Here is a 19,855-nt window from a genome sequence, read left to right as displayed (position 1 = left end):
TCTGATCAGGGTCCTATATAGCTGCAACATAAAGTTGCTATAGCCAGGGGGTGGTAATGGGGACAAGCTCCCACTATCTATTAAATGCTCTAATGACATCGGTCACAAATAGCCTCTGACAACCAATCCACCTCGTGGCCTTCATGTGTGGCTTAGCTACTAAGCCTAGCAGAGCTGTTTCTACTGATCAGAGAAGGGGAAAAGGTAGGTTACTGGCATCTGAAAACCAGGCGCTTGGGGCAGATGGGGTTTGTCAGCTGTGATTAGCAACTGATCTAGAAGAAGATCTCTGATCTCCATGAACGGGTATAGCTGCAAGGCAGTAGAGGTTTGAGAAGGCTTTCGGAGTAAACTCCCAGGGGAAAAGTCTGGAGCTGGAGTCCATAAGACAGATCCTACATTGAGGTCAATGTTGACTGGCAACTCCTGCAACACCGATGGTGCCAAACTGTATCGGTCTCTGCCGTTCCTTAGGGTTCATCAGCTGCGTGGAAAGGGGGAAGCCTGCTCTCCATATCGTACTGCTCTGGCTTGTGTATCTAGACAAGGTCACAATACCCATGGTTGACCCTGACCAACGGAGGCCTCAGATTTCAGCCAGTGCATGATTAAACAAAGATAACAAGCAGGATGCTAATGATCAATGACATAATGAGTTGAATGAACTAAATTGATTCACTAAAACAGAAACAGGTGTCGAAGGAGTCAAACTGGGAGAAGGACAAACAAACTAACAGGCGAAGGTATGGTAGATGTAACAGATTAACCTTCCAATCATCAATTCTTACACTATGGCAAGAGTGAGTACAGCAACAAGACAAGGTGTCATCATGCATCAGCAAGCTCTTTTAAAGCAGAAAGTTAGTGGCAGACAGGAGCTTCAAGATGTGCTGACCAAGGTCTTCAGAAGAAGCAGAAAAAAAAACAGGCAAGTTTGAGGACCAGAAACAGGTCAATCACGAAAACTGAGAACAGCAGATGAGAAATAGGTCAAACTAATATTCCTTCTAAATCTGAAGTCCAGCACAGCTATCAGCTCTGAACTCAGAAACCACTGGACCCAAATAGACATCTCAACAGTCTGGACAAGCCTTGTCAGAGGTAGTTTTTGTCGGAAAGTTGCTGCCAAAAAGCCATTCCTCCAATGAGAAAACAAAGCCAAGTGACTCAGCAATGCAAACATAAAATCCCAATACAGCAAGTGCTCCGGCCTAACGAGTCAAAATTTGAAATTTCTAGCTCAAATAGGTGGCAGTTTATCTGAAGAGCTAGAGTGTTTTGCATGGATGAGCGCCTGCAGCCAACAGTGAAGCACAGCGGAGCTTCCCTGCAGGTCTGCAAAAGGAGTTGGTGATCTGGTTCGAATTAATGGAATCCTCAATGCTGAGAAGTACAAGCAGAATCAGAATCAGGTTTACTATCACCGGCATGTGACGTGAAATTTGTTAACTTAGCCGCAGCGGTTCAATGCAATACATAATTTAGCAGAGAGAAATAAAACATAATAATAAACAAGTAGATCAATTATATATATATATTGAATAGATATTTTTAAAATGTGCAAAAACGGAAACACTGTATATTAAAAAGTGAGGTAGTGTCCAAAACTAGATGTCCATTTAGGAATCGGAATGGCAAAGGGAAAGAAGCTGTTCCTGAATCACTGAGTGTGTGTCTTCAGGCTCCTGTACCTCCTCCCTGATGGCAGAGGGGAAGAAGCTGTTCCTGAATCACTGAGTGTGTGCCTTCAGGCTTCTGTATTTCCTACCTGATGGTAACTGTGAGAAAAGGGCATGCCCTAGGTGCTGGAGGTCCTTAATAATGGACGCTGCCTTTCTGAGACACCGCTCCCTAAAGACGTCCTGGGTACTTTGTAGGCTAGTACCCAAGATGGAGCTGATTACATTTACAACCTTCTGCAATTTCTTTCGGTTCTGTGCAGTAGCCCCTCCATACCAGACAGTGATGCAGCCTGTCAGAATGTTCTCCATGGTACAACTATAGAAATTTTCGATGTACTTATTGACATGTAAAATCTCTTCAAACTCCTAGTAAAGTATAGCCACTGTCTTGCCTTCTTTATGACTACATCAGTATGTTGGAACCAGGTTAGATCCTCAAAGACCTTGACACCCAGGAACTTGAAGCTGCTCACTCTCTCCACTTCTGATCCCTCTGAGGATTGGTATGTGCTCCTTCATCTTAGCCTTCCTGAAATCAACAATCAGCTCTTTCGTCTTACTGGCGTTGAGTGCCAGGTTGATGCTGGGGCACCATTCCACTAGTTGGCATATCCCACTCCTGTACGCCCTCTTGTCACTACCTGAGATTCTACCAACAATGGCTGCATCATCAGTAAATCTGTAGATGGTACTTGAGCTATGCCTAGCCTTGCCATATCCTCATCCATCAACAATACCATCAGGGAGAGGTCTGATCGGTCCCAACTGCATTCTGTACCAGGACAATGACCCCCAAACACACAGCCAAGGTCATAAAGAACTACCTTCAGCAAAAAGAACAAGGAGCTCTGCAACAGATGGTACGGCCTCTATAGGGCCCTGATCTCAACATCATTGAGGCTTGTCTGGGATTACTTGGAAAGACAAGTGAAACTGATCTGGCCTCCACAGCCACCTGTGGGAATGAATTCCACAAAATTCACCACTTTAAAGAAATTCCTCATCTCCATTCTATTCTGAGGCTGTGTTCTCTGGTCTTAAGACTCTCCCCCCCCCCCCCCCCCCACTATAGGAAACATCCTATCTACATCCACTGCTTTGAATTGAATTGACTTTATTACTTACATCCTTCATATAAAAGAGTCATTGTTACGTCTCCATATGAATGTGCAATTTATAGCAATTTGTAATAAATAATATGTACAAAAGGACAGTCAATATAACATGGAAATACAGTTTTGTATTAAGGCTTTCCAACATTTGATAGTTTTTCAACGAGGTCACCCCCCCCCCCCCCGCCCATAGCTCTGAAATCCAGTGAATACAGGCCCAGAGCCAAACATTCTTCATAAGACGAGCCTCCAATCCCAGAATAATTTTTGTGAGCCTCCTTCAAACCCTCTCCAATGTCAGCACATTCTTTCTTAAATAAGGGGCCCAAAACAGCTCACAATACCAAGTGAGGCCTCACCAGTGCTTCATAAAGCTTCATCATTATGTACGTGCATTTATATTCTAGCTCTTTCAAAATGAATGTTGACATCGCATTTTCACTTTACAGAATTTATTTTTACAATTTTTGCACAGTATTGTATATACAGAATGGTGTTGGAAAAAGGCCAGCAATATTCCTATGGACTGTTTGCCCCACTCCCATCAGGGAAAGGGCTACACAGCACCATCAGGACCACTAGACTGCCTTCCCCCACCCCCCAGGCCGTCAGGCTGATCAACACCTCCACCCAAATTCTTTTTTTACTTGTGTCACTTTATGTACAACGTACAGTATATAAACTCATTTATATAAAGCACAGGTGAGGATGATTGAGAGCAGTTTTGGACCCCTTATCTAAGAGAAGATATGCTGACATTGGATAGGGTTCAAAGGTTTACGAAAATGGTTCCAGGATTGAAAGGCTTACCATGAGGAGCGTTTGATGGCTCTGGGCCTGTACTCACCAGAATTCAGAATACTGAGGGGTGACCTCATTGAGACCTAAGAAATGTTGAAAGGCCTTGAGACAGTAGATATGAATAGGATGTTTCCTATGGTGGGGGAGTCTAAGATCACAGGACACAGCCTCAGAATAGAAGGACATGCATTTAGAATGGAGATGGAGGAACTTCTTTAGCCAAAGTGGCTAATCTGTGGAATTCATGGAGGCCAGATCTTTGGGTACATTTAAGGTAGAGGTTGTTTGATTCTTAATTAGTCAGAGCTTGAAGGAATATGGGAAGAAGGAAAGAAATTGGGGCTGAGATGGAAATGGATCAGCCATAATGAAATGGTGGAGCTGTCTCGATGGGCCAAATGGCCTCATTCTACTCTTTTGGTTCAAGAATCTGATGGTTGAGGGGTAATAACTTTTCCTGAATCTGGTGGTGCGAGTCCTGAGGGTTCTGTACCAGCTTCCTGATGGCAGCAGTAAGACAGCATGGACCTGGGTGGTGGGGGTCCCTATTGCTGGATGCTACTTTCTTGGCCATACTCAAGATACTTGTACATTCTGCTTTTATAATTACACTCGTTGTAATTTCATGCCAAGTGTTTTAACACTGCATCAGATCTGGAGTAACAATCATTTTGTTCTCCCTGTACACTTGTTTACTATCAGGGAATTCATACAGTATATAATCTGAAATTCTTACTCTTCACAGACATCCATGAGACAGAAAACCCCAAAGAATGAATGACAGAGAAAAATTATCCCCCCCCCAAACACACAAGCACCAACAAAGTATCAACCCACCCCTCTTGCCCCACCTGTTCCAGCAGAAAGCATCAGCCCACTACCGCCCAGCAAACAAGCATTGGCAAAGCTCCCAAAGACAGACCATGATCTGCAATTGTTTGTCCAAAAGTATGACATGGCCCAGTCTGTTTCCCTCTCCTCTCTCTCTCTCTCACACAAGGACCACTGCAACAAACCTGAAAAACTTAATTGCACGTCATTCCACAGATATCACCCAACCTGCTGATTATTACCCTAAAAGTAATATCGCTCATGCTTCATCTCCTCCTTTGATATCAGACTTGTAAATGCAATATTATCCTAACTGTGACAGCCACTGCGGCTCATGGACACTTACCGACAAGAGTACTGGTAGAGGTTGAGGGGACGTCACCAGTTGCTCTGAAGCCTGGCAACTCACAGGCTCCACTGTGCTGACTTGGTAAGAAAGTAGTCTGATTGTTGTCGGCCCTGTATCCAGGACACTGTCGGCACACAACGTATGGTTGACTGAAAACAGACAAAATGAAAAATGAAGCAGCAAGTGGAATTCTACACAAAGCATTTCAGAATGAGAATCGGGTTTACTATCAGTGGCATACATTGTGAAATTTGTTAACTTTGCAGCAGCAGCACTTAGTATAATGAAAAAACTGTAAATTAAGTATATGCATTTTTAAATTGCAAAATTAAATAAATAGTGCAAAAACTGAAATAAAAAAGTAGTGAGGTGGGGTTCATGGGTTTAAGGTCCAATCGGAAGTCGGATGGCAGAGGGGAAGAAGCTGTTTCTGAATTGCTGAGTGTGCCTTCAGGCTTCTGTACCTCATTCCTAAAGTTAACGAGAAGAGGGTGGTGGGGGTTTTTAATGACGGATGTCGCTTTTCTGAGGCCTAGTGCCTGTGATGGAGCTGACCGAGTTTACAACCCTCTCCAACTTACTTTGATCCTGTGCAGTAGCCCCCCCCCCCCCCCCCACCAACAATACCAGAAGGAGACGCAGCCAATTAGAACGCTCTCCACAACACACTGAAAATGAGCAGTGGTAAAGTTATGCAAAGACGTTTTTTTTAAATCATCGCCGACTACAACCCTGAGCAGCTGGTGCATATCACAAGTACTGGTTATGCGACCTCTGAGGCCAGGCAGACAAGCTCTGAACAGTTTTGATAATTGCTAGGGTCATCCATCTTGTAAAGACACTGTCCAGAGGGCAACGGCAGATCACTTCTGTAGAAAAATTTGCTGAGAACAATCATGGTCACAAGAGACCTTGATCACCTATGTTTGTTGATGATTTAAGTTAACAAGGGAGATCAGTGCATGGAACTACAACACTGGTCATTACAGAGACTTGGCTGTCACAAGATAGTCTGCTGGATGTTCGCTAAGTTCAAAGAACATTTATTATCAAACTATACTTTATACAACCTTGAGATTCGTCTCCTAACAGAGAGCCACAAAGGAACCCAAAAATTACTTGTGTAAAGAAAAACATAGCATGCAAACAATAAACATAAACAAATTAAGTTCTGAATGGAGTCAGTCCCTAGACCGTTAGTTCAGGGCAGAGCAGAGCAGCGAACTGAATTAGCCTGTCACTCACCTCGGGTCCTGACACCCTGAACTTTGCAATCTGGCCCTGCGCCTAAACCATTGTCCAAGCATAGGGTTCTGCCACTTCGAAACACTCTGGGGACAGGAACCGCTGTCTCCATTCTGCCTGTACCTGACCTTTCTGGTTTGGCCTGGCACTTAAATCGATTGAATCTTGGGTCTGGGCTTTAGATGTTTCAAAAGGGACAGGGAGGGAGGTAAAAATTGTCAGGGAGAGGCATTGCTAATCAAGGATAGTATCACAGCTACAGAAAGGGAGAACATTGCAAAGCAATCGTCTACTGAGTCAGAGCGGGTGGAAGTCAGAAATAGGAAGGAGCAATTGGGAGTATTCTCACTCGCAACAGAGACACTGAAGAGCAAATATTGGGGAAGTGCCAAAATAACAAGGCTGCTGTCATGGGTGACTTCAACTTCCACAACATTGATTGGTTCCTACTTAAGAGAAAAGATTTGGACCAGTTGACTAAAGGGTAGGCCACAATGGATCTGGTAAGAGTTAGAATGATCTCAGAGTATAATAGAAGATTGGCACAACAGCATGGTCCAAGGGGCCTGTACGTACTACTCCACATTCTATTACCGCACAGAATTTAATTTTGTCTGCAACTCCTGAAAATTGAGCAACCCACATTTGCATCAGCAAGACCCAGACAATATTCCAGCACAGTTGACATTCAAAGTCATGACCACTAGCCAAATCCATCAACACCTCGGGGGTTACTGTCTTACCCGACGTGGACATCCTCTTCCTACAGATAAAGTACAACACCCACCTAATGTCAGATGATTCACTGTCCACGTCTGACAGTTCCAGAAAATCCTCAGAGCTGACCTCTTCATCGGAGAATGACCGCTTAATCTTTGGCTGTAACATGTCGTGGGTAATTTTATTTCTAGCATCCATGCTTTGGAGTTCATCTCCACTACGACATTTCTCTGAAATAATGAATTGAGTGTAAAAAATATCACAAGTTTGATTATTACAACGCCTACATGGCTCAATGTCACTTTTGATGAATTCCTTTCCATTCCATCTTGGACAAACAAATCTTAAGGCAACTGAAGCAAGTATATAATATTGCAGCAAGATGCATGACATCTAAAACTGTGTCAAACTTCTATAGTTGTGTAATGGAGAGTGTACTGACTGGCTGTATGGAAACATCATTGCCTTCGAATAGAAAATCTCACAGAAGGTAGTGAATTCAGCCCAGTACATCACATGTAAAGCACTCCAAACTATTGAGCACATCTACATAAAACACTGTCATAGGAAAGCAACATCCATCAGAGATGCCCACCATCCAGGTCATGCTCTCTTCTCACTGCTGATATCAGGTAGAAGGTACAAGAGCCCCAGGAGTCACACCAACAGTTACTACCCCTCAAGCATCAGGCTCTTGAACTAAAGGGGATAACTGCATTACTTGCCCATCCATTAAGATGTTCCCACAACCAATGATCTTATTTGTTATTTCATGTTTTCATTAGTTATTGCTATTTATTTATATTTGCACTTGCACGGTTTGTCATCTCTGGCACTTCAGTTGATCCTGTTAAACTTATTATCCTGAAGATTTGCTGAGTATGCCCAGAGGAAAATCCCAGGGGTTGTATGTGATTGTATATATATTACACACACACACAATTCATAAATAAAATGAAATAATTGTTCCAATCTCAGAAAGACCAATATATGCAATTAATGATTAGCTTTTGTGATGTTCTTTGAATTGTACAGTGAAATACATCATTTGTATCAAATCTGAGTTCAAAGTAAATTATTGAAGTGCATACGGTATGTATCACCAATGACAACCCTGAGATTCAACGAGCTGCAGGCATACTCAGTAAATTCATTGACAAGTAACCATAATGAATCAATGACAGACCACACCGACCAGAGTGCAAAAGACAATCCGTGCAAATACAAAAATTAAATAAGCATTAAATACTGAGAACTTGAGATGAAGGGTCCTTTGAAAATTGAGTCCATAGTTGTGGGAACATTTTGGTGAAATTGAGTCAAATTATCCCCTTTTATTCAAGAGCCTGATGGTTGAGGGAGAGTAATTGTTCCTGAACTTGGTGATGAGTCTGACGGCAGCAGCAAGAAGAGAGCATGCGTCGGGTGGTGGGGATGATGATGATGGATGCTGCTTTCTGTTTTGTATAGGAAATGTAAACACAAATGAAACCAGCAAGGATAGTGACGCCACAATTCTGACTAGAACTGTGAGGCAAAATCTTGAATTGACATTTATTTGCCAATGTACAGTTGCAAGAAAAGTTTGTGAACCCTTTTAATTTCCTAGTTTTCTGCATCAATTACTCAGAAATGGGGTCCGATCTTCATCCAAGTCACGATAATAGGCAAACCAAATCTGCCTGAACTAATAACAAATAATTGTAGTTTTCATGTCTTTATTGAACACATTGTTTAATCATTCACAGTCCAGTTTCAAAAAAGTACCTGAATCTCTGGGGTAATGCCTTCTACAAAAGCTATTTGGAGTCAGGTATTCAAATCAATGGGATGAGATTGGAGCTGTGTGCTGTAGAGGCGCTCTGCCCTATAAAAATTACAAAGTCAGGCTACCGACAGAGCCTGCTCTTCTCAAGAAAGATCTGTTTATGTGCACCATGCTTTCATCAAAACAACTTTCAGAGGACTTCAGAAGAAGAATTGTAGAGATGCATGAAGCTGGAAAAGGCTACAAGAACACTTCTAAGAAGCCGAGAAGTCGCCTGCAAATGGAGGAAATTCAGTACAGTTGCTACTTTCCCTAGGAGTAGGCATTCTGCAAAGATCTCGCCAAGAGCACGAAGTGAAAAAGAACCAAAGGTAACAGCAAAAGATCTGCAGAAATATCTAGAACTTGCTAGTTTCTGTTCAAGTGTCCACTTTAAGAAAAACACTGAACAAGGACACCACTGCTCTCCAAAAAAAATGTTGCTGCATGTCATAAATTAGCAAAAGACCATCTGGATGTTCCACAACATTTCTGGGACAAAGTTCTGTGGACAGATGGGACAAAAGTAGAACTTTTTGGTAGAATGCACACCGCTATGTTTGGAGGAAAAAGGGCACCACACACCAATAACTCATTCCAACTGTGAAGTATTGTGGAAGAAGCATCATGGTTTGGGGCTGCTTTGCTACATCAGGGCCTAGACAGCATGTAATCACTGAAGGAACAATGAATTCAAAATTGCATCAAGACATTTTATAGGAGAATGTCAAGGTAGCAGTGTGTCACCTGAAGCTTAATAGAAGTTGGATGATGCAACAAGACAATGATCCAAAGCACAAGAGTAAATCAACAGAATGGTTTAAAAACAATACATTTGTATTTTGGAATGGCCAAGTCAGAGTTTAGACGGTAACCCAATTGAGATGCTGCACCATGACCTGAAGAGGTCTGTTCATGCAAGGTATCCCAGAAAAATTGATGAACTGAAACGGTTTTGTAAAGAGAAATGGTTTAAAGTTCCTCCATGTTATTATGCAAATCTGATCTGCAGCTACAGGAAACATCAGTTATTAAGTATCAGAGTTCGCTTATTTTTTCCAGCCCGGACTGTAAATAATTAAACAATGTGTTCAATAAAGACATGAAAAGTATAATTGCTTATGTATTGTTAGTTTAGGGAGATTGTGTTTGTCTATTATTTTGAATTAGATGAAGATCAGACCACATCTTATGAGTAATTAATGCAGAAAATCAGGTAATTGTAAAGAGCTCATACTCTTTTTTTCTTGCAACTGTATGTCATTTCTAATTAATTGTAACTCCTCCATCACGACCATTGATCATTTCACTTATTCTACCTCAAAGGGAAGAAAGATGAGTTCATATTAGCCATCTTAGTAATATCTGAAGTATTCAATCTTTAAACTCAACAAATAAAAGGCTTCTTAATTTTATGGGAAAATTCCTTAAGACCACAAGACAAAGGAGCAGAATTGGACCATTATGCCCACTGAGTTTGCTCTGCCATTTAATTATTTTTCCTCTCAGCCCCATTCTCCTGTAATCTTTGATGTCCTTACTAATCAAGAACCTATCAACCTCCGCTTTAACTGCACCTAATAACTTGGCCTCCACAGCCATCTGTGGCAATGAATTCCACAGATTCACCACCTTCTAGCTAACGAAATTCCTCATTTCTGTTCTAAAAGGACGTGCTTCTAAGCTGAGGCTGTGCTCTCTGGTCCCATGCTCTCCCACTAAAGAAAACATCCTCTGCACGTCCAGTATCTTGACCTTTCAATATTCAGTCAGTTTCACTGAGATTCCCCCTCCACATTTTTCTGAGTACAAACCCAGGGCCAAAGCCTCCTCGTACACTAAACCTTTCATCCCTGGAATAATTCTCCCAAACCTCCTCTGGGCCCTTTCCAATGCCAGCACATCTTCCAAATTCAAATCAAGCAAATTTGAATTTAAATTCAAAAGGCAAACAACCTTGAAAAAAGCGCAGTTTCATAGTTTGTACCATTCAGTGACAAGGCATCATAAGCGTGCAATCCATAGATTCCTCCTTACCAACCACTATTAATCAGGAACCTATCAACCTCCACTTCAAATATACCCAATAACTTGGCCTCTACAGCCACCTGTGGCAATGAATTCCACAGATTCATAACAGCAAATGATAGAGGAGCAGAATTAGGCCATTTGGTCCATCGGGACTTCTCCATTTCATCATGGCTAATCCACTTTCCCTCTCAACCCCAATCTCCTGCCCTCATCCCATATCCCTTCCTGCCCTGACTAAGCAAGAATCTATCAACCTCTGCCTTAAATATACATAAAGACTTGACCTCCACAGCTCCCTGTGGCAACAAATTTCACAATTTCACCACTCTCTGGCTAAAGAAATTTCTCATCTCCCTTCTAAAAGGACTCTCCTCTATTCTGAAGTTGTGTCCTCTGGTCTTAAGATTCTCCCAGCACAGGAAGCATCCTCTCTACATCCACTTTATTGAAGCCTTTCAACATTTGAATGGTTTCAATGAGATCATCCTTCATTTTTCTGATTTCTAGTAAATACAGGCCCAGAGCCATCACATGCTCTTCATAAGACAAGCTGTTCAATCCTGGAACCATTTTTGTGAATCTCCTATGAACCCTCTCCAATGTCAGCACATCCTTTCTAAGACAAGGGGCCCAAAACTGCTCACAATGCTGTAAGACAGGCTTCAGCAGTGCTTTATAAAGCCTCAACATTTCATCCTTGTCTCTTTTTTTAAAAAAATATTCTAATTCTCTCAAAATGGATGCTAACATTGCATTTGCCTTCCTCAGCACTGACTCAACCTACACATTAACTTTTACAGAATCCTGCACAAGCATTTTGTGGCTAAAGAAATTCTTTAAATCTCTGTTGTAAAAGGATGTGTTTCTATTTGGAATACACAAACATCTTTCTCAGACAGTTGGAATGCTAACACATTTTCTGCTGAAATTTAAAACAGAGCACTGGAACTACTTGCCTGGATGCTGGAGGAGATAAGCTTCCACAAGATTATTCACCATGTGATTCTTGCTAATGCGTTCAACAGGACAACGGCAAGTTGGGCAGAGTGATGACCGCTCCATCCACCCTGAATAACAGGCTGCACAGAAAGAGTGCATGCATGGTTGAAGGCTGAAATATGACAGAGATTGAAATCAGATCCAACTGTTTTAAAATTAAGCCCTGAAGCATTCACATCTTGCACTATGCTTTAGCATTTTATCCAATAATTTATTTCTCACAAACACCACATTTGAAGAAGAGTATTTTCCAATCAACCAGGCAGCCAAACATATCAATGAGATTTATTGGTTAACTCCAGCTTGACATACAGTGCTGTACAAACTTCTTAGGTGGATATATAGATAGATAGATAGATAGATAGCTAGGATGCTTACAACGATTGCACAGTATTTGTCAATGTGGAGCAGAGAATGAGTTTGTGAATTTGGTGTGAGCAAAGGATGCTGGGAATGTTGAGAGTAGAGCACTGCAGGAGGTGTGGGTTGGGTGGCAGAGAAAGAGTGCCAGAGGCCGGGGGGGGGGGGGGGGTGAAGAGGGGGAGTGGGGAGAGATGTCACCACCCTGAGACACCAGGCAAAGTAATCTGATTCCAAACAATTAGTTTATTGATCACTACAGAATATCTCTCTGATGCTTCCCACTCCTTCCCCTCTCCCTTCCACTTTTCCCAACCATGATTCCACTCTTCCTGCCCCCTTCCCACTCAGTCCACAATAGAAACCCATATCAGAATCAGGTTTATCATCACTCATGAAATTTTCAGTGCAATACATAAAATTACTAGAGTGCAAAAGTCTTGGGCACCCTAGCTGTATATATGTGCCTAAGACTTATTCACAGTACATGGAGCTCTTCTTGCTGGAGCCCTGGTTTCTGTGTCAAGATTGTGGTGGTTGTCTATGGTGTCCAATGACAGGAGACCTTTTAAAGGTGAAAAGCCATTGACCCAGGGCAGTTCCACTTTCTTGATCTCAGAAGTCCAGATCCAGTGGTACCAAGTGACAAAAACTGGGGTCTTGGTTGCAGTGGATGACCATGGCATCTCCTGTGCCTTGTCATGCCCTTTGCTCTCCATGACGCTTTGCAGTTGGATCTTACTGTAGATCTCATCAGCCCAGTCTGCAGCATTGATTTCGCATGCTAGGACAGAAATGTTCCCATCTCACTGGGGTAGGAGGCCTGTCTGTCTGCACACGTATACATATGCATATGTCATGCCTATAAGAAGTATTCATCCCCCTTGGAAATTTTCATGTTTTGTTTTACAACATTGAATCACAAATTTGGCTTTTTTTTTAAAACACTGATCAACAGAAAAAGTCTTTGTCAAAGTCAAAAACGATCTCTACAAGGTGATCTTAATTACAGATATAAAACACAAAATAATTGATTGAATAAGTATTCACCCCCTTTAATATGACACACTAAATCATCACTGGTGCAGCCAATTGGTTTTAGAAGTCACATAATTAGTTAAATGGAGATCACCTGTGTGCAGTCAAGGTGTTTCGAATGATTGTAGTAAAAATACACTTGTGTCTGGAAGGTCCAACTGCTGGTGAGTCAGTATCCTGGCAAAAGAACACTCCAAGCAACTCCGTGAAACGGTTTTTGAAAAGTACAAGTCAGGAGATGGATACTAGAAAATTTCCAAGTCACTGAATACCCTTTGGAGTACAGTTAAGTCAATCATCAAAAAATGAAAAGAATCTGCCACGGCTGTGAATCTGCCCAGAGCAGTCACCCTCAAAAACTGAGTGACTGTGCAAGAAGGTGACCAGTGAGGGAGGCTATCAAGAGACCTGTGACATCTCTGGAGGAGCCACAAGTTTCAGTGGCTGAGATGGGAGAGACTGCACATACCACAGCTGTTGCCCGGGTGCTTCACGGGACTGGTTTTACAGGACAGTGGCAAAGAGAAAGCCATTGTTAAAAAAACTCACATGAAATCTCAGCTATAGTTGGCATGTGGGAGACTCTGAACTCAGCTGGAAGGTTCCATGGTCTGATGAAACCAAAAATGAGCTGTTTGACCATCAGATTAAGTGTTATGTTTGGCGTAAGCCAAGCACTGAACGTCATCAAATACACACCTTCGCTACTGTGAAGCACGGTGGTGACTGCATCATACTGTGGGGATGCTTCATTCCAGCAGGCCCTGGAAGGCTTGTAAAGGTAGAGGGTTGAATGAATGCAGCAAAACAATGAACCCCAAGCATAAAACCAAAGCTACACAGGAATGACTTAAAAACAAAGTTAATGTGACCAAGTCAAGAGTCCAGACCTCAATCCAATTGAGAATTTGTGACTACTTGAAAAGGGCTGTTCACCTCTGATCCACATGAAATCTGATAGAGTTTGAGCAGTTTTGTAAAATAACAGGGCGAAAAAATTGCAGTGTCCAGGTGTGCAAAGCTGATAGAGACCTATCCACACAGACTCAAGGCTGTAATTGCTGCCAAAGGTGCATCTACTAAATACGGACTTGAAGGGGATGAATACTTATGCAATCAATTATTTTGTTTTATAATTAATTTAGATCACTTTGTAGAGATCTGTTTTCACTTTGACACCAAAGAGTCTTTTCTGTCGTTCAGTGTTAAAAAAGCTAAATTAAATCCACTGTGATTCAATGTTGCAGAACAACAAAACCTGAAAACTTCCAAGGGAGTAAATACATTTTATAGGCACTGTACATACATACTGTATATATACAGTACTGTGCAAAACTGATTCAGATATGAGTCTCTATTGTGAACTGAGAGTGGGAAGGGGCAGGGAGAGAGGAATCATGATTGGAAAAAGGGGAAGGGAGAGGGGAGGGAGCGGGAAGCATCAGAGAAACATTCTGTAATGATCAATAAACCAATAGTTGGGAATCAAATTATCCTGCGCTATCTGTGCCACACTCCTCCCATTCTCAACAGCCTTTGCTCCTGCCATATTTATGAACTCACTCCTTGTTCCACAGGGGCAAATACAGTACTGTGCAAAAAGACTTTTGTATAGTACTGTATCATGCAAGTTGTCACAAGAGATGGACTATGAAAATCCATGATGTTACAGATTTGAGGTTTTGGAGCTATTGCTCATGCTATGGAAGACTTTTCATACCTGACACAATCGTGCAACAAGTCCTGACAGATGATACAGGTGAGTGTTTCCTCCATCTTGTCTGGCTGTTTTCCCTCCAAGTTCCCTTGATCCTCGTGCCTAACATTTGAACTCTGACCTTCACCGAGCTGAAATGGTTCTGGAGTTCCATCATTCTCTGATTTATTTTTGGAAAAAAAAATAGCAAATTGTCAAACCTACCACCTTTGGTGAAATGAAAAACAGAACAGAATCTGAGAAACAGACTTAATATAGAATACTGAACAACACACACAAAATGTTGGGGAATATTCAGCAAGTCTGGCATCATCTATGGAGCAAAATAATAGTGGACGTTTCAGGCCGAAACCCGTGATCAGATCCAGAAGAGTGCAGAAGTCCCAATGAAGGGTCTCGTTTCAAAACACAGAGAGTTTATTCCCCTCCATTGATAATCGCTGACGAGGAATTCCTCCAGCATGTTCATCTGCAAAGTGTTGTGCTTATAACACAAAAATAGTCTTTCAACATTTGAAAAAAAAACTCTGGTGGAAGCATGACGAGCTGCAGGGTGGCCCTGGGCAGCAAGGTATCAGGATTCTTGGTTAGTGTTTTAGGTTTAAACCTTTGGTAGGAGAGAAACAGAAACAGGCTCTTCCACCCAACATATCCATCCCCATCTCAACTAGTCCCATATCCTTCTAGGCCATGGGTTACCAACCTGGGTTCCACGGTACCCTTGGTTAATGAGAAGGCCCAAAGCACTCCTCTAAGCCATTACTGTCCACGTAGCTCCTCAAATATCTTTTAAATATCATAACTGTACTTGCCTCTATCACTTCCTCTGGCAGCTCATTCCACATACCCACGGGAACAGCTGCCCCTCAGAATGCCTTTACATCATTCACTCTCTCACAATACATCTAAGCCCTCTAGATGTAGACTCCCAAACCGGGGGGGGGGGGAGATGATCAAACAATTTGACCCAACAACATGAAAAGCAGAATTTCCTGGTAGGCACCCTTTTCATTTCTATTTCCCATTCAAACATGTCAATCCATGGCCTCCTCTGCCACCATGAAGAGGCCACGGTCAGTTTGGAGGAGCAACACCTTATATTCTATCTGGTAGCCTTCAACCTGATGGCATGAACATCAATTTCTTTAACTTGCCCCTCCCAACATATCCCATGCTAGTTTCTCTCTCACACTTCTTCTCACTTGCTCATCACCTCCCTCTGTTGCTCTTCCCCCTTCCCTTTCTTCTATGGTCTGTCCTCCTTCAGATTTCCCCTTCGAGCCCTTTATCCCTTTCACCAATCAACTTCCCAGCTCTTTGCTTCACCCCTCCTCCAGTTTCACCCATCATCTACCACCTTGTATTTCCTCCTCCAACTCGCCACCCTCCCCCCACCTTACTTCTCCTCCTCCTGTCCAGTCCTGATGATGGGGTGGGCTCAAATTGTTGACTGTTTACTCTTTTCCATAGATGCTGCCTGGCCTGTTGAGTTCCTCCAGCATTTTGTGTGTTACCCACCTGTCCTTTCACTTCAGACACAGTATATGAACACATTACACTTAATAAAATAGATCGAGTGGAAAGCCTGAAACCATTCCCCAGGCAGGAATACCTAACATGAGGGAGCATTATTTACTTATTTCCTTTTTAAAACAGTGTGCTAGGTGCGTGGAACATGCTGCCAGGGATAGTGGTCGAGGTAGATACATTCAGGAGATTTAAAAGAATGTTAGAGAGGCAGGCACACCGATGAAATCGATGGAGGACTACGTGGGAGGGAGGGATTAGACTGAACTTGGTTAGATATTGCCTGTTATGCTGTTACTGTTTAGGGCAGCAGTGAAGGTCCTCCATCTCTGTTTGTCCCACAGATATAGGATTCTTCATAGCTGTTTCCATAACGATTTTTTTTGACCAGTGATGCACTCAGTCTGACCTCTACCCTTTGACCAGTATGGCATGGATAACGGCCGAGAGTCAAAGCATAAGGCCCTGACTTCAGCCAATGTAACTTTCCGGGTCATCAAAGACAAGCTAACTTTCAAACCCTACAACAATGTTGTGGCCCTCTTGGAGGAGATCAAACATGAGAGTTGGTTAAAAGGCCAACACAACATCATGGGCTCAAGGGTTTGTTCTATGTTCTATGTCAGCCAGAAGTCGTGGTCCATGTGGTCAATGGCATGGGTAAGATGAGAGACGAGGTTCTGCATAGGGAGTTCAGGGAGTTAGGTGCCAAGGGCAGGACTTTCAAGCTGTGATCTTAGGATTGCTACCCATGCTACTTGCTAGTGAGGTCAGAACTATGAATATTATACAGTGTAATGTGTGGCTAGAGAGCTGGTGTAGGGGGGAGGGCATAAGATTCTCTTCCAGGAAAGGTAAGACGTGTATAGAAGGGGCGGTTTGCACCTGAACTGGAGGGAGACTAATATTGTAGCGGGAAGGTTTGTTAATGCTGCATGGTGGGGTTTAGATTTGAGTTGCAGAGGTATGGGAACCAGAGTGTCAGAACAGGTAGTGGAGAGGTTAGTGTCCTGATCTGCATATATTTCAATGCAAGTATCATAGGAAAGGTGGATAATACTGCTGAAGATGAAGTAGCTGATTTTCAAACACAGGCAATGTGTAGTGAGGAGAGGTTGTTGATAGGGCAAAATTGCAGTCAACAAGATGAGCTGCAATGCAAGACAGACAAAATTGAAAAGGGTGAATACAGGACTGAGGATGCTGCACTTGAACGTGTGTAGTCTATGGAATAAGGTCGATGAATTTGCAGCGCAGTTGTAGATTGGCAGATATGATGCTGTAGGCATCACTGAATCATGGCTGAAAGATTACAGCTTGGAGTTTAATGTCCAAAGATACACATTGCATTGAAAGGACAGGCAGGAAGGCAGAGGGGGCTGCATTGCTCTGCTGGTAGAAAAAAAATGAAATCAAATCATTCGAAAGAGGTTCATAGGGTCAGAAGGTATTCAATCATTGTAGAAAGAGTTAAGGAACTGTAAGGTAAAAAGACCCTGATGGGAGTTGCATACAGACCCACAAACATTATAAAGGATGTGGCCTACAATCAGAACAGGAGATAGAAAATGCATGCCAAAAGGGCAATGTTATAATAGTCATGGGGGATTTCAATATGCAAGTAGATTGGGAAAGTCAGGTTGGTGCTGGATTCCAGGAGGGGAATTTCTGGAGTGCCTACAAGACGGCTTTTTAGAGCAGCTCATGGATAAGCCCACAAGGGGATCAGTTATTCTGGATTGGGTGCTGTGCAATGAACCAGAATTGATTAGAGAGCTTAAAGTAAAAGTACCCTTAAGGGAAAGTGATCATAATATGATCAAATTCACCCTAAAATTTGAGAAGGAGAAACAAAACTGAGATGTATCAGTGGAGTAAAGGTGATTACAAAGGCATAAGAGAGGAGTTGGCCAGAATTGATTGGAAAAGAACACTGGCAGGGATGACGGCAGAGCAGCGATGGCTGGAGTTTCTGGAAGCAATTCAGAAGCCACAGGATATATGCATCCCAAAAATGAAGAAATATTCTAAAGGAAAGATAACACAACTATGGCTAACAAGAGAAGTCAAAGTCAACAAAAAAAAAAAAGCCAAAGAGATGGCATATAATAGAACAAAGATTAGTGGTAAGTTAGAGGATTGGGAAGCTTTTAAAAACCAACAGAAGGCACCGAGAAAAGATGGAATACGAAAGCTAGCCAGCCAATAATATTAAAGAGGATACCCAAAAAGTTTCTTCAGATACGCAAATTGTAAAAGAGGCGAGAGTGGATAACAGACCGCTGGAAAATGATGCTGAATAGTAATTGGGACAATGAAATGGCAGACGAACTGAATAAGTACTTTGCATCTGTTTTCCCTGTGGAAGACACTAGCAGTATGGTGGAAGGGGTCATGTAGTGTGTGAAGTTACTATAACCAGAGAGAAGGTTCTTGTGAAACTGAGAAGTCTGATAAGTCATCTGGACAGGTGTATATCCCAGGGTTCTGAAAGAGATGGCTGATCTTTCAAGAAACACTAGATTCTGATATGGTTTAGGAAGTCTGGAAAATTGCAAATGTCACTCCACTCTTCAAGAAGGGAGAGAGGCAGAAGAAAGGAAATTATAGGCCAGGTAGCCTAACATCAGTGGGAAGATGTTGGAGTCGATTATTAAGGAGGCGGTCTCAGGGTACTTGGAGGCACATGATAAAATACTCAGCATGGTTTCCTCAAAGGAAAATCTTGTCTGACCAACCTGTTGGAATTCTTTGAAGAAATAACAAGCAGGATAGACAAAGGAGAATTGGTTGATGTTATGTACTTGGATTTTCAGAAGGCCTTTGACAAGATGCTACACGAGGCTACTTAACAAGCTAGGAGCCCATGGTGTCACAGGAAAGATTATTGCATGGATAGAGCACTGTCTGATTGGCAGGAGGTAAAGAGTGGGAATAAAGGGAGCCTTTTCTGGTTGGCTGCCAGTGAGCAGTGGTGTTCCACAGGGATCTGTGTTGAGACCAATTCTTTTTGTAATATGTCAATGATTTGGATGATGGAATTGATGGCTTTGTTGTAGACAATAAGAGGATAGGTAAAGAAAAAGGCAGTTTTGAGGAAGTAGAGAGGCTACAGAAGGACTTAGATTAGGAAAATGGGTAAAGAAATGGCAGATGGAATACAGTGTTGGGAAATGTATGGTCATGCACTTTGGTAGATGAAAGGAAAAGGTTATGTTCTAAATGAAGAGAAAATACAAAAAGCTGAGGTGCAAAGGGACTTGGGAGTCCTTGTGCAGGTTTCCATAAAGGTTGAGTCTGTGGTGAGGAAGGCAAATGCGACATTAGCATCATTTCAAGAGGATATAAAAGCAAGGATGTAATGTCTAGATTTCATAAAACACTGGTGAGGCCTCACTCGGAGTATTGTGCACAGTTTTGGGCTGCTTATCTTAGAAAGGATTTGCTAAAACTGCAGAAGGTTCAAGAGAGGTTCACAAAAATATTGCAGGATTGAATGGCTTGTCACATGAAGAGTGTTTGATCACTCTGGGCCAATATCACTTGAATTCAGAAGAATAGGGGTGGAGAACCCTCACTGAAATCTATCAAACAATGAAAAGTCATTTCTTGGTAACTGTGCAAGTCTTTATCTAC

The 19,855-nt window shown here is 42.3% G+C and overlaps 1 protein-coding gene across 4 annotated transcripts in view; it reads right to left on the bottom strand.

The window, feature by feature from the left end:
• chfr (checkpoint with forkhead and ring finger domains, E3 ubiquitin protein ligase) overlaps positions 1 to 19,855 on the bottom strand; it is an 87,096-nt gene that overhangs the window by 39,892 nt on the left and 27,349 nt on the right. For all 4 annotated transcript variants that reach the window (XR_009516566.1, XR_009516567.1, XR_009516568.1 and 1 more), the window contains exons 6-9: positions 14,696 to 14,852; positions 11,535 to 11,689; positions 6,808 to 6,970; positions 4,773 to 4,924 (exon numbers count right to left, since the gene is read on the bottom strand). Coding sequence is in view for 1 of the 4 variants with exons in the window: in XM_059994632.1 (XP_059850615.1) it covers positions 4,773 to 4,924; positions 6,808 to 6,970; positions 11,535 to 11,689; positions 14,696 to 14,852 (627 nt within the window). In the remaining 3 variants the exon portion in view is untranslated. The remainder of the gene's footprint in view (positions 1 to 4,772; positions 4,925 to 6,807; positions 6,971 to 11,534; positions 11,690 to 14,695; positions 14,853 to 19,855) is intronic.

The sequence above is a fragment of the Hypanus sabinus genome, chromosome 18 (genome assembly GCF_030144855.1).
Source record: "Hypanus sabinus isolate sHypSab1 chromosome 18, sHypSab1.hap1, whole genome shotgun sequence".
Lineage (NCBI taxonomy): Eukaryota > Metazoa > Chordata > Chondrichthyes > Myliobatiformes > Dasyatidae > Hypanus > Hypanus sabinus.
This window is presented reverse-complemented; position numbering and strand designations above follow the sequence as displayed.